General features: G+C 43.3%; 1 protein-coding gene across 6 annotated transcripts in view; it reads left to right on the forward strand.

Annotated features, from left to right (window-relative positions):
* Positions 1-9,621, forward strand: part of Erich2 (glutamate-rich 2) — a 41,198-nt gene extending 31,577 nt beyond the window's left edge. For 5 of the 6 annotated variants that reach the window (XR_015683296.1, XR_015683295.1, XM_087653831.1 and 2 more), the window contains 3 exons: positions 4,854-4,911; positions 7,892-7,963; positions 8,910-9,621. Coding sequence is in view for 4 of the 6 variants with exons in the window: in XM_087653831.1 (XP_087509957.1) it covers positions 4,854-4,911; positions 7,892-7,963; positions 8,910-9,031 (252 nt within the window). In the remaining 2 variants the exon portion in view is untranslated. 6 annotated transcript variants of the gene reach the window in all.
* The last annotated feature ends 14,217 nt before the right edge of the window (positions 9,622-23,838 follow it).

Consider the following 23,838-nt stretch of genomic DNA (forward strand, 5'->3'; position numbering starts at 1 on the left):
GGGATACTCGAGACCTTGTGTCAGAGAGAGAGAGAGAGAGAGAGAGAGAGAGAGGGAGGGAGGGAGGGAGAGAGAGGGAGAGAGAAGGACGGAGGGGAGAGAGGGAGAGGGAGAGAGAGAGAGAGAGAGAGAGAGAGAGAGAGAGAGAATGGAAAGGAAAGAGAAAGAGAAAGGAAGGAAAGAAGGAAGGAAGGAAGGAAGGAAGGAAGGAAGGAAGGAAGGAAAGGGAGAAAGGGAAATAAAGTACATTTTAAAATAAAGTGTAGCTATAAAAAGGAAAGGAAATTAAAAATAGTGGGGCTGGAGGGCTCAGCAGCTGAAGCACTGACTGCTCTTGCTGCAGACCTGAGTTTGGATCCTGCGTGTGCTCACCTTTCTGACAGCTCACAACTGCCTGTGACTTGCAGGGTCTCTGATACCCAGTTCCGGCCTCTATGGACATCTGATGCACACATGAAACTCATATGTACATGCAGGCACTCACATAATAAAATAAGTGCAAAATTAAATTAAAATCTAAACCTTGGACAAGAATAGAGATTTTTTTAAGTAGTTATGCCATTTGTTAATATGTAAGGAAAGAAGGACTTGAATTAATAAGCAGCAGAAACATTTCTCAATGAGTTCTGTTTACATTAAGCAAAGCTTTTAATTACATTTTTCTTTTATTTGCTTAGTGGGAGGTGGGTGTGTCTGTTTCAGCACGCACATGTGGGTCCTGGGGTCTGAACTCAGACCATCAGTCTTGGTAACAAGCACCTTAACCAGCCGGGTAGCCATATCACCAGCCCAGGAAAGAAGTGTTTATAAACCTTAGGTTAGAACTTGAGAAAAACGTTAAAGACCTACTTCCTAAATTGGTAAATGGTTCTTTTTCCCAAGTGTGGGAGTGAGAGGAAGATATCTTCTCATTGTGCAGGGGACTTCACTCTTGTAGATAGATCCCTGTGCTTGTATATAGTTCAAAAGCTGTCTTACACAAAGAAAGACTGCCATCAGATAGTAGGGTGTTTTGTGTATTAGAAGCAAATTAAAGAGCTAACAATATGTCTTAGTTAGGGTTTCTATTCCTGCACAAAACATCATGACCAAGAAACAAGTTGGGGAGGAGAGGGTTTTACTGCTGTGAACAGACACCATGACCAAGGCAAGTCTTATAAAGGACATTTAATTAGGACTGGCTTACAGGTTCAGAGGTTCAGTCCAGTATCATCAAGGCAGGAGCATGGCAGCATCCAGGCAGGCATAGTACAGGAGGAGCTGAGAGTTCTACCTCTTCATCTGAAGGCAGCTAGAGAAAGACTCACCTCCAGGCAGCTAGGGTGAGGGTCTTGTAGCCAAACCCACAGTGACACACCTGCTCCAGTGGGGCCACACCTTCTAATAGTGCCACTCCCTAGACTGAGCATATACAAACCATCACATTCCACTCCCTGGCCCCCGTAGGCTTGGTCAAACATATGAGTCTATGGGGGCCATACCTAAACATAGCAAAATGCAAAATACATTTAGTCCAACTTCCAAAGTCCCCATAGTCTATCTCAACAATGTTAAAAATCCAAAGTTCAAAATGTCTTCTGAGATTCATCCAATCACTTAACTGTTATCCCCAAAGCAAGACAGGAAACCAGCTGGGCAAACTCCACACTCTGCATCTCCATGTCCGATGGCAAAGCAGTCTTCAGATCTCCAACTTCTTTTTCATCTTTGTTGACTGCAACAAACTTCTTTCCCCTGCACTGGTTCCACTCCCATGAGCAAATAGCCCACAGCTCTGGCATCTAGAACATCTTGGGGTCTCCAAGGCAACTTCAATGTTACTTACAGCTTCCAGTTTAAATATCTCAATTTGTCTTAGTCAGGGTTTCTATTCCTGCACAAAACATCATGACCAAGAAGCAAGTTGGGGAGGAAAGGGTTTATTCAGCTTACGTTTCCACATCATCAAAGAAAGTCAGGACTGGAACTCAAGCAGGTCAGGAAGCAGGAACTGATGCAGAAGCCATGGAGGGATGTTACTGTTTGCTTCCCCTGCCTTGCTCAGCTCACTTTCTTGTAGAACCCAGGACCACCAGCCCAGGGATGGCACCACCCACAATTGGTTCTGCCTTACAACTAGATTTCATGGAGGCATTTCCTCAGCTGAGGCTCCTTTCTCTGTGATAACTCCAACTATGTCAAGTTGACACACAAACCCAGCCAGTACAATTGACCCCTGGTCAACTTGGCACACAAACACATCACTATTAAGCCTCAACCCTTACTTTCTTTTTCATCCCCAAGATCTAAATAACTTTAAAAGTCCCAGTCTTTATAAATTCTTACATATTAAAATTTCAATCCCTTTAAAATATCCAATCTCTTTTAAAATTCAAAGTCTATTTTCAATTCAAAGCCTCTTAACTGTGGGCTCCACTAAAATACTTTGTTCCTTCAAGAGGGAAAATATCAGAGCACAGTCACAATCAAAAGCAAAATCAAACTAACTGTCCAATGTCTGGGGTCCACCCACGATTTTCTGGGCTTCTCCAGGAGCTTGGCTCACTTTTTCAGCTCTGCCTTTTGTAGCACACACCTTGTCTTCTGGGCTCCAGCTGCCTGTCCTCCACAGCTGCTGCTGCTGCTGCTGCTGCTGCTGCTCTTGGTGCTCATCTCATGATGCCGACATCTCCAAAACACTGCTGTCTTCTGCTGCCACTAGGCTTCACCAATAACCTCTCATAGGCTCTCTTCATGGTGCCAAGCCTCAACTTTTTTCTGCATAACCCCTTCAGTCTTGGGTCATTGATTCTACTGAGGCTGCACCTTCACCAATGGCCTTCCATGGTCTCTCACAGTGCCAAGCCTCAGCGGCTCTTCATGACCCCTTCATGCCTTCAAACCAGTACCACCTGGGTGACTCTTACACATTACCAAGTACACTCACAGCACAAGGTACAACCTTGGCTATCTCTGGAATACAGCTTCTTTCTGCTCTCAGAAAACACTTCCCAGAAGATTTCACCTTAATGATTTTGGCCCCTTCTTAATCACCACTAATTTCTTAGTTACAGATAACCAGCATTAAAAGTCCCAGTAATGCAAAGGTTTCCATTTAGTAGTTCTGATATCTTGTTAATCACAGCTGATTACTCAGCCCCAGATAACCAAAATCACAGAATCTTCACAATCAAAACAGCAATGGTCCTGATAAGAGTCTTTAATCTTCCCTCTGAAATGTCACAAGTCAGGCCTCCATCGTTTGCACTGTTTTCAACGTTATCTTCCAAGCTCTTATAGATCATTCCACAGAGCTCTTAACACCTAATAGCTCTTCTAGCCCAAAGTTCCAAAGTCCCTTCTACAGTCCTCCCCCAAAACATGGTCAGGTTGACACATGAATACCGCACTCCTGGTACCAATTTGTTTTAGTCAGAGTTTCTATTCCTGCATAAAACATCATGACCAAGAAGCAAGTTGGGGAAGAAAGGGTTTTACTGTTGTGAACAGACACCATGACCAAGGCAAGTCTTATAAAGGACATTTAATTAGGGCTGGCTTTACAGGTTCAGAGGTTCAGTCTAGTATCATCAAGGAGGGAACAAGGCAGCATCTAGGCAGGCATAGCACAGGATGAGCTGAGAGTTCTACAACTTCATTTTAAGGCTGCTGGTGGAAGACTCACTTCCAGGCAGCTAGGGTATCTTGTATCCCTCACTCACAGTGATACACCTACTCCAATGGGACCACACCTTCTAATAGTGCTATTCCTTAGGCTGAGCATATACAAACCAACACACAATACAATGTTATTCTAGTAAAATTATACCCTAAGTTAGGAAAACTTTGAAGAGAGACTGTTCAGGTCTAGAGATGTCAGCTGGATGGTAGAAGACGTGCTCAGTCCATATAAGGCCCTGAATCAACTTCTGTTCCCAAATAGCAAGTAGACTATTCAGTGCCAGAGAGTGATCACAGTTTAAGTTTCTGAATGATCTTAATACATAAGCACATAACTGTTATACATGTGTATATGTGCTCATTTACGTTTAAAAATACCTGAAAGGGGGGGTTGCTAAAAAAAAATGCCTGAAAGGAGTTTGTTGGCTTCTTGACTAAAAGCATTGGCTGTTCCTGCAGAGGACCTGGGTTTACTTTCCTGCACCCACAGGGCTGCTCAGATGCATCTGTAACCCCACTTCTAGGGTGATGCCCTCTTCTGTGGGCACTAGGCATTCACATGGTACATACGCACACACACACGCACACACACATACACACGAACACACACATACACACACATGCACACACACATACACACGCACACACACATACACACACGCATACACACCACACACACACATACACACACACGCATACACACCACACACACACATACACACACATGCATACACACCACACACACACATACACACACACGCACACACACATACACACGCGCGCACACACACACACATGCACGCATGCACTCAGGCACGCAGGCACGCACGTGCATGAATAAAAACAAAAATCTTAAAATATAAAAATACAGAAGTGGTTAGTCGACTGACTACAGACTCACCCATAGAGAAATGAGCAGATGTTAAAAGCAGAATAGCTGTAGGGTAAAATGGGCACTTCCCTGTGATCCCAGTCACTCCGGAGGCAGAGAAAGGCAGATCTCTGTGAGTTTGAGTCCACCCTGATGTACAGAGCAGGTTACAGGACAGCTAGGGATACACAGAGAAACCCTGTCTCAAAAAATAAAATAAAATAAAACAAAAGCAGAATAACTAGTCACTAATCAGTATTTTTTAAGGGAGTTTGTTTAAATTTTGTCTTAAAATCGCTTATCTGAAGAATTTGTTTTCCAGTTCCTGAGAGCAGAAATGGGTCGAGACTACCAGCTGGCAAAAAAGTTATGTCAGATGAGTAAGTACAAAACACTCTTACCTTCTCCAGCTTCCCTCGCTTCTAGAACAGAGCCCATAACATGCAAATGGCTTGACCATCCCAGTCTAGTGAATTCTCTGCCAATGTCTCAGAGATCCTTTAGCATAAATGAGTTCAGTTGATCTGTGAACTCACTGGGACTCCTAGAGCACCTCTGTGTATTAAATTGATGTAGACAGACTGATGCCGTCCTGGAAAGCAGAATCTTCATGACAGGAGACAGTAAATCGCTTTATGCTGCTAGTTTCAGAGTAGAGTCAGGTGGCCCAGGAGTCCATATTAACTGAACATGTGTTTATTCCACAAATGTTCAGCACTGTGTGAGACCCTGGAAAATCAGCAGTCTACCGAAACCAACCCCACAGCCATGTCTAGTGATGGACAAACAATAAAGTAATAAGTAAATGGTGTGTCATGACTGATAGGTGCTATGGAGAAAGCCAAAGTAAGGAAGAGGAGAAGAAGGTACTAGAAGGTCAGTTTCCATAGGATAGCCTGGAAGGCTTCATTCAGAACTTGAGCACAGAACTGAAATGTAGGAAGTCAGAAGGTAGGCATATGGAGGAACAAGGCACAGAGCAGGATGAACCGTGGGTGTGCCGAGAGCGGAGGGGCCTGAGGCAGCAACACAATCAGTGTGGATCGAACTGGGCAAGAGGCATGTGCTAGCATGCAAGCCAGAGGCATGACATGGGCATGGGCTGAGAGGGCATCACCGACCTTCCCCGATGAAGGACCGTTTACCCTGTGGTAGGTGGAAAACACTGGAAGCTTCTGATCAGAGGAGAGATAGGGTCTACCTCATCTTTCTAGCTGGTGTTTGGTGGTTAGAATTACTCAGAATCATTGTGGTTTTCTTGATGTCTAAGCAATGGGTGCTTTGCTGACTTTCTTAAATCTGTGCTTGATAGTTTTATCAAGTTCAAAATTTTCTTGGTACCATATCTGCCCTAGCTGGTCAGTCTCCTTTTCTTGGGTCTCCAGTTAACAGACAAAATTAATAATAAAATAATGAATAATTTAATAGTAATAATAATAATAATACTATTGCCTAACATGTATCTTTGACTCGGCCCTGAGTTTTAAACTTTAGATCTGGGGGCTAGAGAGATGATTCAGCAGTTAAACACGGACTGCTCTTCCAGAGGACCCGGGTTCAATCCCCAGCAACCACAAGGCAGCTCACACCTGTCTGTAACTTCAGCTCCAGGTTCTCAGACTCCCTCGCACAGACTTACGTGCAGGCAAACACCCATGCACATAAGGTAAAAATAAGTACATTCTTACATTTTAGTTCTGTGCTTTGTTTTAGGCGTACTCTGTTGACCTGTTTTAGGGGTTGTATATCCTCCTTCCCCATGTCCAGTCTGCTGCCAAAACCATCCAGGGAGAGAATTTCAGAGATTCCACTTTACAACTTTACAGCATTTCTTTAATGATTTTGACATTTCCCAGCTCTCAGCCGGCATTTGCCGTGTTTCCAACTCCTCTGTCCACCTCTGCTCTTTGTGTCTTTTGAAGCACAGGGATAGCTGATCTCATTCGAGCCCAGGAGATAATCCTGATCCCCACAGGAAAGTTCCTGATGTGTCCTAAGAATTGTTAGCATGCTTCACCAGAAAGGACCCATCATCAAATAAGTTTGGAAAGCCATACTCCAAATACGTGAATGGTTCGGCAAATCCTGTGTTTACTCCTCCATGTAAACTTTACCTCCTCAACTGACCTAGTTTCCCAAATACACATTAAGAAATGGGCGTGCAAGGAACAGGCTCTACAGAGGGTGTTTGCCTCACAGAAATCTAATGATAAGCATATTTTAGTCTAACTTAAAATATAGAAAGAAGTAGAGTTTTACAAGAAGATATTGGTTCAGAGGACACCTGATGTCCTTGAAAGGAATTTTTGAGCAGGCCCATAGTCCAGCTCAGACTGATGATGTTAGCCACGTTTAGTAATTCAAAAATAGTCACCGGCTTGGGGTATTGAGACGAAAGCCAAGGGATCATTTCCCCCAATGGAGCCTTGAACCATTCACAATTATCACATATACACAGACAGACAGACAGACAGACAGACAGACACACACACACACACACACACACACACACACACACACACACAAATAGCACGATTGGTGTTTCAGTGCCCCCTGGGGGCCACCAAGATACTGCATAGCGTGAAGAGGTGACTGGAAAGAATCAGGAATAATCCTCGAGGCCGGTGGGAAAGAGACAGAGGGTGATCTATAGAGTTTGGAAAGTATAGGGTGACTCTGAAAAGGAACTGTGGCTCTAGGATATTGGTAGCATGTCTACAAGCCCTCCAGAAAGTAGCCCAACAGAAGTGACACAGGTACAGCAAGAATCAGCAAAAGGGAATATTACTTTAAAAAGTGGGGGCAGGGCATGGAGAGGAGAGGACATTGAAGTGTCAGAGGCCAGGTACAGACTAGGGGTGAAAGCTGTCAGAATGAAGAGGAAGAAATACCATCGTTTCCCTATTTGAAACATTGGCACTTCTGTCATGGAAGGGTTGCTACAAGGGAGAAAGCTACTCTTTTGGGATAGACAGGACCTTTATGTAGGCACTGGGTGGGTGACGTTGGAGCAGGAGCAGGGTTAGCAGTCACTCAAGTTGTCATTTGCAAGACTGTTACCCTTTGGAGAATTTCTTCTCAAAGAGGAGCTATCTGGGCCTGGGAAAGAAGCTGTGCTGAAGAGGTTGTGTTCTTCAGATAGGAGGTAGGAAATTCGGGAGAACATCATTTAACCCATAAAACTCCAGAAAGAAGTGGAGAGTTTCCTTTGTTCTCAGATGACCACGTGATATGTTGTGGAAGCTCTTGCTTTGTGCTTCCGCCTGCTCTGATTGACAGCTTCTGGCAATCTCATTATTGGGGGCTGTTTGCTGAAACACTCTAGATATCAATAACATGTATTCTTTTGTCCATTTTCAGTCCTAATCTATGAACCAGAAAATCCTGTGGCCAAAGAATTTTTCTCACTTATTGAAGAAATATTGCTGAAGGGTAATTTTAAATTTTAAAATTCCTTTTTTTTTTCATAGAACTGTAAATAGTGTCTAAAAAAAGTTAAGAGAGATTGTGAAAATATATCTTCAGGGAATGTTGAAGAATGTCTAACACAGTGATTCTCAAACTTCCTGTCGTTGACACCTTTTAATACAGTTCTTTATGTTGTGGTGACCCCCCAAATATAAAATTATTTTGTTCCTATTTTATGACTAATTTTGCTACTGTTATGAATCATAACATAAATATCTGTATTTTCTGATGGACTCAGATGCTCCCTGTGAAAGGGTTTTGACTCCCAAAGGGGTCAAGATCCACAGGTTAAGAACAACTGGTCTAAATGGGTGTTTAAAAGGGCTAAGTAAAATCAGCTTGTCTTCTATGAATGAGAGAGGTGACTGCCCATTCTCTCCATGGGATGGAACTGCCCACACAAGCCAGCTCCCTTGAACATGGAAAAGCAGAATGTGTCACCATGTCCATGTGTCACAGTATTATGTGTCTCACAATTTCCAGTGACACTAGAGCCCCCTAAGCCAATTCCCCTTAGTCTATTTCAGATTTTCCTTTCCCTTTTACAAACTTTGGTTAGTTTGTTTTTAAGACAGACTATCAAAGCCAGCCCTGAAATGATCCTCTTGCCTCAGCTTCTTGAGTTCTGGGATTATGTAACATCATGCCAGCCTTTTTAAAGATTTCATTGCTAATAGTAAGAGTCATTTTTTATAGACCTGTGCTTTAAGTTAATTTTGAACCTACAAAACATCTAGTCAAGATAACTACATTGATGTCCTTGTTCTATTTTAATTCCACCCCAAGTTCATTTCAGTTTTCACAGTCCTGAAAATGCACATTTGGTGGTAAAGGGAGCAGATATCTAAGAGCTTTGGAAGAGAGTGGGCCCTGGGGGCAATGGTTAGCATCTCTCTCCTCTCTGTGGCAGAGAAAGCTCAGGAGGAGGAGGAGGAAGAGGAAAGTGACGAGGACTCCAGCAGCGAGAGCGAGGTGGACAGCAGTGAGGACGGCAGCGAGGACAGCTCGGACGAGTGTGAGGACGGGTCCTAGCGGGTGCTGCCATCACAAGAGTTATTTTCCAGAGTATATGCCATGCAAATCCAAATATAACGTAGAGAGCTGCCGCGTGGCGTAACTGTGGCTTCTTCGGTGCTGAGTTCAAGCGTTCCGCATTCCTAGTTTGAGCTCCTTGCTCACGTTTAAGGCTGACCATGTAGGGAAGCATGGAGGAGATAGAATGTGCCAGGAACACAGAACAGTAGAACATAAAGTGCGCTCTACGTACTTCATACAGCCTTACAACACTATGTAGTAAGTATGCTCTATCCCCATTTTACAGGTGAGAAAAGCAAGGTGGTGAGGGTAAATAGTTTTCTCCTATTTGTAGTGTCTAGATTTGCCTCTGTAACATCATGGCTCAACATCTGTTCTTCCAGTCCCCTTTCAATGACCACATCAAGCCTTAAAACAAAATGGAACTCACTGTTCATGTAGCATGTGTCAGTATATGTGGTGTTCAGTTTCTCCTCCCTGGCCGAGAACATAACCTCTGTGTTCCTCAAGCAGGACTTTGGTGTTCTTCATGATTGTATCCCTAGCAACCCGGAAGTAACTGGAAAATAAAGATTGGTGTGCGTGCATCTCTCTTTGCGTGAGTGTCTCTCTCTTAGTGTGAGTGTGAGTGTGTGTGTGTGTGTTTGTATGTGTGTTTTGTGTGTGTGTGTGTGTGTGTGTGTGTGTGTGTGCATGTGTGTATGGCCTTGGTAGGGACAGAATGATGGTTTCTGCCCCTGGGACAGGCCAGCAGGTATGGGCCTCCATGAGTGTCGATGGCTGCTATGGGAGTAAGGCTTGTTTGTATAATAATGTACATATTTTCACATTCCTCCAAGGATTGTCCTTGTCCTCCCTGTTAACATTAATGACTCCATGATAGTCAGAGACAACATCAGTCCGGGAGGCAAAGGTGTGGCTAATGTCTCAGCAAAATAGTAAACACTGGGACCTTTAGGATAGCCCTTAAGGATGTTGGAAAGAATATTAAGAGCATGAGTTCAAAAGTATATAATGTCTCAACTATGCAAAAATGAAAGATGTGATATGAATTGTATAAGGAACTTCACAGACCTAAAGGAACAGAGGTGACTGCACTATGAGCCAGCTTGTCAGAAAGATACAAAGGCAGGCAGATACAAATACAGGCAGATCCCCGAGTTCAAGGGCGGCCCTGGACAGAGTGAATAGGTCCAGGCACCATTAGAATGGTAATTCCAGGTCGGGGTCCCACCCAGCTAGTTTATTATCTATGTTTAACAGAGGTAGGTAGATCTCTCAATTCTTTTGTTTATGTGTGTGTGCATGTATGTCTGAAGGTGTGTGTATATGTGCCTCTGAAGGCCAGAGGGGACATTGAGTCCCCTGGAGCTTGAGTTACAGGTGATTATGAACCATCTGATATGAGTGGTGGGAACCAAACTGGAGTCATTTGCAAGAGTAGCCAATGCTCTTAACCATTGAGCCATCTCTCCAAATCCAGGATTCAGTATTGTCTGAAATTTTTCTGCCACTTTTAAATTGGCTGTGAGATAATTAAGAAATTTTTAAAAATCATTCCAAAATAATTTCTTCATGAATATGCCAATCTGAATTGAGGGCAAGATCTTTTTTTTTTAACTTTTCAGATATTACAGTGCCATGGTATATCTAAAATACAGCATAGTTCACAAAATACTCCAAAATTGTTACTGAAGACTAAGTTTGATTTATGTAGGTGCACATGTGTATGCCTGTACACACATTTTGCCACGGTGTACACATATAGGTCAGAGGACAACTTAGTGAAATCAGTTCTCTCCTTTACAAGTGTTCCAGGCATGGAACTTGATGTTGTCAGTGCCTTTACCCACTCAGCCTCTTTACCAGCTCACAGACATGCACAGTTCACACTAAAGCAGCTTTACCAAAGAGACTCAAGGGAATACAACACAGAGAAAGACAGAGCTAGGGAAAGAATCTCACTGGACGAGTAGAGAAATTATGAAAACATTAGGCAAATCAGCAAACCTATAAAATGATTAATAGGAAGCACACACCTTTAAATAATAACCTTAAATATACATATATATTACATATGAAATACATTTTCAAGGCAAAATTTCTTGCCCAGGCTATCCTCAAAGTGTACACACTATATAGGAGGATATTATCTCTAAACTCTGACGTTCTCAAGTGTTAAAATTTCAAGCATGCACTACCATGTCCAGTTTTATGTAGTTCTGGTTGTCAACCCCAGGGCTTTGTACATGCTGGGCAAGCATTCTACCAACTGAGCTACATCCTTAGTCCAACAGCCCTAAAAATAAATGGTCTTAATTCTCCAATTAAATGATGCAGACTGGTTGAATGGTTTAAAAAACAAAATCCAACTATTTGCTGTCTGCAAGAAATTCACTTAATGATTAAAAACACAATAGAAATGGAAGGATGGAGAGTATTTCAAGCAAACAGAAACCAAATCAAAGAATAGTTCTACCCATGTTTGACAAAGCAGTCTTTAAACCAAAAGGAATTAAACGAGATTTTTAAGGCTACTATAAATAAAGGGAAACAGTCTATGAAGATACCACCATTATAAGTACTTATTCATTAAATAGTGATATGTTACAGTAAAAAAATAAAAACGTCAGAACTGGTTCCTGTGCCTACCCTGGCAGTCGCTAATCCCAGCTCCAATGGGCCCTTGGAACTAGAGCTAATTTATCTCAAATTAGCACCTCCCCCAGTGGCTCTCTGCTAGCCATTAACCCTCTGGTTCCAGCTACCCAGTAAAACCATGGTTCTAGAAGTCCAGCAGCAGCTGGCCTATCAAGGCTCCCTGACACGGACTCTGCCCACACTCCCAGCAACCTCCCCCTGGTAGTTAAAATATAAACTCCCAACTACCCGGTAAAATCAAGACTCAACAAACTGCAAGCCAACAATCAGATTTATATGTTCAATTATCAATCCACAATACATCCACACAATAAATTCACTGCCAATTACTAAAGATATAAGCCACCCACCTAGACAAGATAAAATTGACCTAGTCCACCTGGATCTGGATCATCCCGCTCTGTTGTCTCCACCTTGACTCCCCTCTCTCCGCCTCCTCTCCCGCCTTACAAAAGCTTTGTCCCTGCCTTATTTTTTTCACTGTCCAATCACAGCCTTGACCTAACTTGTCTACCTTCACCTGCATAATGAACCTACACTTCACCCTTTCTGACTAATTAAACAAAAAACTTTTCTCTCAAATATAAGCTGAGCACAACTATTATCATTTTGTAATTTAAAAGTATAAGATATACCTAACACCCAGTCCAACATTTATCAGTTAAACAGAACATTTAGTTATCTATTTTAGCTTAAGAAAGGCTTAAAACCTATGTTATACCCTGGCTAGTTTGTATACTATTTGATAACTATATAATTAAATATGTATTCTTAAAGTTAAACAGCCTGAGTAGGCTATGAGACTATAATCAGTCTTCAACCCCATCAAAAATCTGAGAATGACCAATATATCATGACATATATCATGTCATAGGCATGACAGGAAGCCTAACATGGTTTCTAGAACTGAGACAGGTTATAGAGACAATTTTCTACTTGCACAGTCCCCTGTCAGCAACAAGTGAGAGCAGACCTTCAGCCTTCTGGCCTAGGATCATCTGACAGACTTTTGAAACACAGAATTTTGAAGGGCTGATCACTCTAGCTTGGCAGAAATTATCAATCAACTCAATCTGTAATGTGTCCTTTTCTGGACAGTATTGAGTCTGCAGATGAATTGAGGCAATTCTTACCTAGTGGCTGTCTCACCACAATACATCACCTCACCTGGAGGTAGAGATGTTCAATTTCTTCTTTGAATCCACCAAAGGGGGGCTGTTAGACACAGACATGTCTCAACAAAAGGTAAATAACGTTAAATGTAGATTTTGTGGATTTCTGACGTTTTTGAAAGCCATCTAACTATGTAAGTAATCTGGACTGTTGTCTGTTAATTATCTTAATAAATTATCTTGAAAGCACTCTAACAATAAACTTAGAGCTATGAATTTGCTATTTAGCCCTTAACTCACATGCTGAATCATGTCAGATTAGTTTTTTAATAGCAGTAAAGGACTGAGTCTAAGCCTTGTATGCTTAAATGTGCTGTATAGGGACAATGCCTGTACATGAGAGTAACAATATTAATGTTAAATCAGTTAGAAATTTATATCAAAGAAAATCTAAACTTGTATCAAATAAATTCTTTACCAATGTAAAAGATTATAATCTTTATAAAAGATTATAACTTTAGCTTAGTAACAAATACAAGGATTTCTACCAAATGAGATCATGGCTGTTCGTCCCTGCTAAATAATGAGATCATGGGATAATTCCTCCCTGCTAAATAATGACCATTTCTAAATTCCTCAGAAAAACAGCCTTAGAATAACCACCTTCAGCCCCCCAAAGTCCAGGGAATTGAGGCGACAACTCCTCAATGGCTTCTTCAAGCTGTACACGGGCATTGAGATATCTGGGGGGGGGGGGGGTGATGAGGAAACTGGCCACACCAGCAACTGTTGTAGTCTTGATGTCTGTCTTGGACTGGATCCTAAGGATCAGGAGTTCAAGCAGGTCTGACCATGAAACTCACCAAAGCTGTACATTCTGTAACATACAAATCTCAAACAAAGCCTTAGTATCATCAAGATATCTGTATGGATTGAATCAGACTGTATAAGGTGTACAGACTGGTTAGGATGAAATTTTGTTTTTTGTTATTGTTTTATTCTTTTGGATCTACTTCTTCAGGCAATCTCCCTTTATCAAATCTATCCATATGACTCTGGACAGTGTCCAGAGCCTAATCATCTTTTCTAAAAAAAAAACCACCTTTCTCCCAAAATACTGTGTACTTTAGTCTGTAATCAGAAAAGCTTGAATCTTTCATTGTCTCCCAGAGAAATAATATAACAAGACTCAAAAGTCACACCCATTATGAAAATTAAAACAATTTTTTAGAAAGAAGCTAAACAATAGTGTAAGAGCTTGTTTAGACTTTTCTATCTGTCATAACAGGAAATTAACCCAAAATTCCCATGGAGCCCATGGTAAGAGAATATGAGCTTCCTGTTGTGGTAAATATCAAAATAACCACAAACTCTCACTAGCCTTAGTGGGGTAGTTCATAAAACTATTTGATCACCTTTTTAGTAATACCAAAACCAATTAAGTAAGCAACTTGTCAAACAAGTTCCAGGACAGCCAGATCATCAACTTGATTTCATTCCAATGATGGAAGAAAAAGTCAATATGGGCAAATCTATAAATTTAGTAGGCATATAAATAGAATCAAGAACAAATAATGATCCCATGGTTGTAGTGAGAGATAGAGATAAAAACTTTGACAAGATTCATCATCTTCTCCAGTGCCTGAAGATAATTAGTCGTGGAAGGAGCATGCCTCCACACAATAAAGTTATAAGCGGCAATTCTCTTGCAAATGTGGAATAAACTGAAGGTATTAAATCCAGAAGAAGACATGGGTACACACTCTCTCCACTCTGATTAATTCCTTTTAAATTCTTAGTCATGACGGTAAATAGAAAGAAAAAAATCAGAATTTAAGATGACATGATCCCACTTAAAAGACTCCAAATTAGACTCCACAAGAAAGCAGGTCTTACGAGCACTTTCAGCAAAGTAGCAGGATTAAAAATCTATATATACAAAACGAGTAGCTTTTTATATACTAGTACTATGCTGTAACAGAAATTAGGAAAATTCATTCACAATAACTTTAATAGCTTGTACCTGAGGAAGAGGGGACAGATTGTAAGACCCAGGCGACCCGGAAATCAGCTATGAGATCGTGTCTTCCAGAAATGACAGGGAAACTCCCATGATGCTTCAGCAATATGGCTGCCTAAACAAGACCTGAAGAGGTCACCAGCAGTGAGACGTGCCAACATGGAAGGGGGCTCACAGCATCTCACCTGTAGGCAGAAGTGCGAGCAACCTAGTGGCCCTCAACCTGCGGGTCATGACCCCTTCAGGGACTAGAACAGCTTTTTCAAAGGATTCATAGATATCCTGCATATCAGATACTTACGCTTCATAACTAACAAAATGACAGTTAAGAAGTAGCAATGAAAATAGCTTTACGGTCGGGGGTCACCACAACCTGAGGAACTGTATTAAAGGGTCACAGCATTGGGAAGGCTGATTTTTTTCCCCCTTAGGATAATCTCCCTAACTGGTCAGTCCTGCAAGCCTATTAACAAGTAACTCTAAAAAGACTGAGCAGGTCGTATTTACATATTTAGGCATTTGCACGTGTGTGTGTGTGTGTGTGTGTGTGAGAGAGAGAGAGAGAGAGAGAGAGAGAGAGAGAGAGAGAGAGAGAGAGAGAGAGAGAGAGGCACGCGGGGGCAGTCCATGACTTTTGAGAGAAAAGCAGACAGAGTACATGGGAGGTATTGTAAGGACAACTGGGAGGGGGGGCGTGAAGTAATTAGTAGTTATATTTTATTTTAAATGTATTTTTTTAAATGGAAGCTGGAGCAATATCTCTTCAGTTAAGAGAAATGACTGCTCTTCCACAGGACCCAGGTTCAGTACCAAGCACCCACATGGTAAGCTTCCAGCTGTCTATAACTCCAGTTTCCGGGGACCTATGCTAGCTAATTTTATGTCAAGTTGACACAGCTATTGTCATCTAAGGGCATGAAACCTCCATTGAAAAATTGCCTTGGGGGGTTGGGGATTTAGCTCAGTGGTAGAGCGCTTGCCTAGCAAGTGCAAGGCCCTGGGTTCGGTCCCCAGCTCCCGAAAAATAGAAAAGAAAAAAAAATAGCCTTGGCCATTGACAGGCCTGTAGGGCGTTTTTCTCATAGGTGATGTGGGAGCCTTTGATCACTGTGGGTAGAGAGAGCCCTGCCTGTGTGCTACGGGCTGAGCAAGACAAAGCAAGCCAATAAGCAGACTCCCCCATGGCTGACGTTCTTAGTAGTGAACTGTGGTGTGGACTTAAAAGCAAAATCAACCTTTCCTCCCCGAGTTGTTTTTTGTCATACATGGGGCTGTAGACTATGCCAGGAAACTTGGTAAGGATGAGTGTGCTCGGAAGCCCGGGCAGCTCATACCAGAGGATGGTAGGAGCTTCTCCTGCTCCCAGACCACAGCACCCCATGGAGAGGATCCTGACAGTCGTATAGGGGCAGCACCCCAAGCCCCTCCACATACAGATGAGGCATCCCTGACAACTCAGAGCAAGCCAGTAGAAAGCATCCTTTTCAGACACCAACCATCCCATAATGTACATTAGATCCTATCCAGAAGGAATAAAGGTGTGAGAACTACTTCATTTTGGATCATCTGAGAGCTTCTGTCATATAAGCTACAGTACTTACTTCCCGGCTTTCACAACTGGAAGCTGCCTGGGCTACCTATCACCTCTCCAACCTAGCTGTACCACCTGCCCTCCCCCCAGCACACACGGGCTCTGTGCAGCATTTCACCACTTTACACTGACTCCCCTCTCCCCTTCAAACCCCCTTGACTGCCCCTGCCAGACCAGAGCTCCCAGAGCTCCTCAAACAGGATCCTATATACAGACCGGCAGTCATGGTGTTTCACTGTCACAGTAGTAGCCAATGTTCTGTAACCAGACAATCCTTCTGGTGATGGGACTGGGACACCAACCCAGACACACAAATTTCAGCCTACAATCTGTCCTGCCTGCCAGGTGTGCTGGGCAGTAGTGGTGCAGAACGTGTGGGAGTGCGCACCAATGACTTCACTGCCTGGACGACCGGGAACTGGAGGTTGGATAGCCCAGAGACCAAGGGTGGGACCAAACATGACTGGCAAAAAAAGGGGATCTATATTCATAGATTGGTGCCTAGTTCAGCAGCTGTTGGGAGAGGATGCTGAGGCCACAGCCAAACATTAGGCTGAAAGAGAGTCCAGGTTGGAGTTCTCCATTGGGTCCCTCCAGTTGGAGCTCAGGAAACCCCGAGAAGGAGGGCAAGGATGAACCGTGGGAGCCAGAGGGAAGACAGAGAAGAGAATGTCCCCATGGAATCAACTAAGCAAGGCTCGTGAGGCCTCACAGAGACTAAAGCGGCCATCGAGGAGCCTGTGCTAGGCCCTTTGCGTATATGTTATGGGTGTTGGCCTGGGGTTTGGTGGGACTCCTGACAGTGGATTGGGAGTGTATCTGATCCTTTTGTGGGCTCTTAGAATCCTTTCACACCTACTGGGTTACCTCGCCTAGATTTGATGTGAAGGTTTGGCCTGTTTTTATTGTGTCTTCTTGTACCATGTGGAGTTCATGTCCCTGGGAGGCCTGCTCTTTCCTAGAGGAAGACAAGGTAGGGATGGATCTGGGGAAGATGGAAGGTGTGGGGTGAACTGAGAAGAGTGGGGGAGGGGAAGCTGCAGCTGGGATGTATGAAAGAAGAATAAACAAAAATTAACATACATTTTAAAAACACTGGGTATTGTTGGCATTATGGTGCAGCCTTAAATCCTCAGGAGGTGAGGGTAGTGGGGTGAGGAGTTTGAGAACAGCCTCAAGTACATGAGACCTTGTCAAAAATAAATAAGATGCTTAGAAATAAACATATAAAAGACTTCTGCAGTGAAAACACACATGCACACATACATACAAACATACATATATGCATACATACACATCATACACATTACATACCACAAACAGAAGTCAAAAGTCAACTGTGTAAACATGTGCATATATGTGGGGGGGGTTGTTTTTTTGAGGCAAGGCCTCTCAGTCTGTAGTCCAGGCTGGTCTTGAACTTACATCAATCCTCCTTCCTTTACCTCCTGAGACACTCATTTCAATTGTATATTTCAATTGTTAACGTTCATGAGTTCCTTACTCCTGTTTAACATTTTATCTATTTTGTAACAAGGCTTGGGGTCTTTTATGTCCTCAGATCCCTGACTGCATCTATGTAATAAAAATTACTCTGCAAGAAACAAATCACTTGGAAACTACCATTCTGTTAGGGTGACACATTTCAGACTAACTTATGTACCACCACACAGTGTGCTCAAAGGGCAATCTTGACCATCAGAACAAGTACCACGATCAGTTTCTTTTAGTGTTGAGAGAATTTAACCAAACGTGGAACAATAAACTCCCTTTACCATCCCAAAAATACTTTCTCTTAACTCAAAATCCACCAGGAAAAGTGAAAGCATTAAAATCCAATGTTAAAGCTGGTGGTGGCAAGTGTACACCTTTGATCCCAGCATGCAGGAGGCAGAGGCAGGCACACTATAGGTCTACAGAGCAAGTTCAGGATAGCCAAGGCTACACAGAGAAACCATGTCTTGAAAAACCCAATTTAATAAACAAGTTGCTAGGTGAAATTAAGAAGGCACTGAGATTTGTCTCAAACCAAATCTACTAAACCTTGCTCTCTTTCCATCTGCTAAGACAATGCTTAGACAATGTTGCAGTTCACTATGTCCCTTAGATTCTTCCAGGAGGCTTTGGTCTAGGAGGGAGGACTTAGCTCCTTGCTCTCCCTTCCTCTGCCTTCTCATTAGAATCCAGAAGAAAAATAAACAGCCCAATAGGAAGCAGTCACACTCATTCTGTAGTCACCAGGTGCCTTCCCTCCCTGATCAAAATCACAGATGTCTGCTGGGAGATTTTAGGAATGTGTCTATTCAGTTGTACAAAACAAAACAACAAAACAGGAATTGAGTAGTTAACAGTGCTTTAGGAATGTTCTGTGCTGGGACAGAATGGCAAGACAGTAATAAGTCAGTTTCTCAGAACTGTGTGTGTGTGTGTGTGTCTGTCTGTGTCTGTGTCTGTGTGTGTGTCTCTGTCTGTGTATGTGTCTGTGTGTGTGTCTGTCTGTGTATGTGTCTGTGTGTGTGTCTGTCTGTGTGTCTGTGTGTGTGTCTCTGTCTGTGTATGTGTCTGTGTGTGTGTCTGTCTGTGTGTGTCTGTTTGTGTGTGTCTCCATCTGTGTTTGTGTGTGTGTCTGTGTGTATCTGTGTGTGCCTGTGTGTTTGTGTGAGTATGTCTGTGTTTGTGTGTGTGTCTCTGTGAATGTGTGTGTGTGTGTGTGTCTGTGTGTGTGTGTGTGTGTGTGTGTGTGTGTGTGTAGGCCAGATGTAGATATTGGGTGGTTTCTTCTATTGCTTCCCACCTTGTTCTTTGAGACAGGACTTAACCCAGTGGTCACCAACTGATTAGACTGTCTGGCCATCGAGGTGCCGATGTCAGTAGTAGGGTTGCAGGTGCACACAGCCATAGCTTTCCATGTGAAGTTTAAGGATTTGAATTCAGGTCTTTCTGATTTACCAACTCTCTAGTCCCAGAGCTTATCTTTGTGGGAAGAACAAATACTAAAAAATGTAAATAAACACATTTTTAAGAGGTATGAAGGGTTGGGGAAAGAAGTGTCCTGGAGAATCTTGGTGTTAAATAGAAGGTGGGAGGTCTCACTGAGGAACGCACATGAGAGAAAAGACTAGAATGTGAAGGGCTGAGGCTTGGTCTCTGGCTGTGCAGTGAATGTGAACACTAGCCCTGGCATTGCCCAGGGACAAGGAGACCCTCAAGTACACCAGGTGGTGCTATGTATCCTTGTCCCCCAAGTCATCTCTGATTGGCCAATAAAGATGCCTACAGCCTGTAGCTGGGCAAAAGAGAGGTAGGTGGGTTTTCAACTCCTGAGCTTGGTGTCTTAGGCAGGACCACGAGGGAGAGGAGAGAAGGTGGAAATAGGAAAAGACGCCATGGGGTAAGTGAATCATGAAAATATGGCCATGAGGGCTGGCCAGTTGGAGGAAGAGCGTCCCAGGTGGAACATGGCAAATTATATCACAGAGTTATTGATAAAGAAGTAGACAAAATAGCACAGAGGGTTGGTGTCTGCCCAGATCTAGTGCTTTAAAGGCTTATTGTAAATATAAATGGTTTGTGTCTTTTATCTGGGAACTGAATGATCCAGGGCAGGGTAGAAACCCTCATTAATATTAAATATCACCATGACAGTGAAGGAACTAACTTTGTGCATAAGAGGGGGGACTTTCCAATCCGATGGTAATTGCAAAGCCCCTGAGATGGAAGGATCCCTAGAATAGTCAGGAAAACAGCAAAAAGAGCAGCATGAAACAGCATTTCCAGATGTAAGTCCAGGATCCGGGGTGCCTGAGCAGTGGGAATGTAACAGAGCCTATGACTGATACCATAACTGCCCTGCCAAAAATGAAAACAAAAACCCAATCATTCAAATCCATAGTTCTAGGGAAGTCCCTAAGTGTACTAACCTTGACTTTTTACTTTTAAGTAGTTCTACTTCTGGCTAACTGTTCTTGTTAACTGAGCTATGTCAACCCAGAGTGTGATTTTTACATTTAAAAGCTCACCCTGAGAAAGGCTCGGGACTGCACTCTGGTCCCGAACACCCGGTTCAGTCGCTGGCCAACTAATAAAGACCTTCTATTGTCTTGAACCCATGTCCGAGCGGTCTTCTCTGATGGATACCTCACAACAGGAGCACTGTGAAGACCTGGGCTTCACTAAGACTGGGCCCTAGAAGTGCTTTGAGTAGAACAGTGGCAGGCAAAGACCTGGGCCTAAACTGTAGATAAGGACCTCAGAGAGCACCACATAGAGGAAATCCATCACGGATCCTAGTGTGCTGGCTGTGGGGAGGAGAATGAGGGCAGTAGGAGCAGAATCTGATGTGGATGAAGTTTAAAGGTAGATCCAGTGATTTACCACAAATGAAAGTGTAAGGCTCCAAGTGAGTCTTAACTACTGGGAGCCTCCCCCCCTCCCCAAGTGAGACATGAGAATGGAGTTCGATGCAAACACAAGAAGTTTATTTTCTGGCGCCTCAGGGTCCACCTTCAATCAGCCCCTTGTAGCGAGTGACTGGAAGGCAACCCTGAATGGCTATCACAAGCATTTTTATACATTTTAGGGGTACAGGTTACATCAGCAAGTTTACAGTTTATTTAAACTTACTGTCTAAGCATATTGACCTTTGAATCTATTGACCAGCAAGCATACGACATGCATTCAAACTCTATCTGGGACCAGAGGGCAGGTGACTACCAGTCAGTACATTCTGAGGATTTTCAAGAATGTCCCTGCTCCTCCCGAGAATTGTGAGTGGAGAATGGTACTTGCCCTATCCTTGACCCAAGGCAGGGACCTGGTACTTGGCCTAATCTTGACCTGAGGCAGTGGGTGTAAAACTGGCGAAAGACCCTAGTGTCCCCATAACCTACCTACTTCCTACCAGGCCAAGCCTCTTAATAGCTCTTACACTTTAGTAAGAACTAGGGTCCTTCAAAAGGGCAAAGACAGGGATAACTCCAAGATGTTTGCTCATGCCAGCTAGAAAGATGGAGATATCTCTTATTTGCTGAGGTGCAGAAAGTCATAATCCGTTTGGGGGAAGAACGGACTACTTTAGAGTGCCTGTAATTAAAAATCTAAGTGGAAAAACTCCACGAAGCATATGGACCTGTGATGTTGGGCAAAGGTATAAATACTCATAAATGGGAACAGCATTTAGTCACGTGACTAGATGAAATCGCAGGAGGAGCATTGGAACTACACAGTGTCAGCTCCTTCTAGGGACTCCCTTCTCCTCCCACATGAGTCTGGATTCCCCATCAGAATATTGCCTTCTCCAGGAATCAAGTCTGTGTGAGTCACACAACCTTTACATCACTAAGCAGAGGAGCCCAGACCATCCGTGGATGATCAACAACTCTGCTGAAATTTGGAAGGTAGCTGACGAGCTTAGCTGGCAAATTTAGAGGACAGGGATGGAGGTGTCGAGGTTCATCAACCCCACTCTTGAACCAAAATGTGCCCAAGCTCAGCTCCAGCCTGTTCAAGTCCCAAAGGGGAGGTACAAAATTATAGAGGGAAGGAGACAGATGGGATCTGAGGGTGAATCAGGACAGTTTGTGTGTTTATTGATAAAAGGCTACACCTTTATACTCCACATTTACGTAGTGGCTTAATCATGGGTGATATTGAAATCAGACTTGATGACTCCAAGAGACATATGATCTTTTCTCAGATTGTTTTAAACCCATTTTAGCCCTAGTTTTCAACATCCTGAATGTTAGAGGTCATTCGCTTTATTACAGTGTTCTTCTTTGAAACAGAAGCAATGAGTTCCACGAGCATCTAAGTCCTTACTGTTTTCTAAGGTTCAGCAGCCCCACCACGTGTCCCTTTACGTCTCCTCTCAGGAGGTGACAGACATTGAGTCCTGAGAAGCAAACCTGTAAGAGCAATTTTCACTCCTCCAGGGGCACGACTCGGCCTTTGCGCCTCGTGACATCACGAGCACTGAGCTGTTTGCTCTTCGTGTTCCAGTGTGGCTTGGTCTTACCCTATACTCCCCAAAGGGAAGGCCCTGATATCGTACTCCTTCTCCAGTCTGCTGTGCCACCCTAATTCCTTCAGTGTGTGCTCCTGTTTATGGCAGAGGGGATCAAGACATTCTACCTTCTCAACGGAATCTACACTTGTGGAGCATATTAGATCTTGCCACTCGTCCTGCAAGTCTCATGCCCAGGGAGCCCATCGTGGGCACTGTTCTACACTTACTAACCGAACTCTTTCCCTCCACTGCCAAGGCCTCAGACTCTGAGTCCGGCCCCTTTGTTTGTCTCAGTTGTGTATTTCCATCCCTGCGCCGGGTGTGAAGTGCCTAAGAGTTCCTGGCACCATCTTTCAATTAATAAATCTTTAAGTTCTCTATTCTTGGTGCAAACAGGAGGACACAATAGGGGGACTCTTGTGTAGGAGAAGGCAGAGTTATGCTATGTGGTTCCACGGTGGTGGAGATTCTTTTCAAGGATTTTGTTGGAAGAGACTCCCATTGTATACGTTCACATTGTCCACCAAAGCCCATACAAAAATTTTCCAAAGGAAAAAGGCATAAGGAAACACAGGGAATAATCATCAAAAATGAAAGCAAAAGGATGCTGGAGAATTGTGATCTGGAACGTTGTCAAACATCAGCGGTCGCCATGCAGTCCGGACTAAAGACGGAGCAGCAGCAATCAGCCCGAAGGAACGCTACCAACCAGGCATTGCCGAACTGACAGAGGGGTGTATCGACTTCAGCTGAGCGAAGCCCACGCAACTGATGTTAGCCTCTGGTTTACTGATGAGACAACTTACAGCAATTAAATGGCAGCTAAGACATAATTCAAGATTCAAAGGCAAAGGCCAGTGAAGTGGGATTAAGCCTGAAATTTGCCAGAGAAAAACGAGATCTACCATTTTGAACCAACTTTGGAGCAAGCTTTAATTAAATTCTGAGCAGGATGGGCTTTGGTCAGGACCACTCCCTGGATTCCTGGTTGAGTAGCCTAAGACATGTGTTGCTGAGACTTTTAAGGACAAACTCATGGCTACCATATTTTCTCATGTGGCTTTATTATTTTCCAAGAACCACAACTCCCAGCATTCCAGGAAGTTACCTGATCCTTGGGTGGGTGGGGCTTACAACTACAACTCCCAGCATTCCAGGAAGTTACCTGCGGCTCGGGTGAGTGGGGCTTACAAGTTTAACTTTTAGGTCTGACAATGGCTTATACTTGCCACCAAGATGGACCCACAATAAATGAAGGAAAGAAACAACTATCAAAAGTTGGTCTGTTGGCCTTTAATCCTAGAACTCAGGAGGCAGAGGCAAGAGGATATCTGAGCTTAAGGTCAGCCTGGTTGACATGGAGAGTTCAAGGACAGCCAGGGCTGTATAGAGAGACCCAGTCTCAAAGGACAAAAA

Source organism: Rattus norvegicus, chromosome 3 (genome assembly GCF_021556685.1).
Source record: "Rattus norvegicus strain SHRSP/BbbUtx chromosome 3, alternate assembly SHRSP_T2T, whole genome shotgun sequence".
NCBI lineage: Eukaryota > Metazoa > Chordata > Mammalia > Rodentia > Muridae > Rattus > Rattus norvegicus.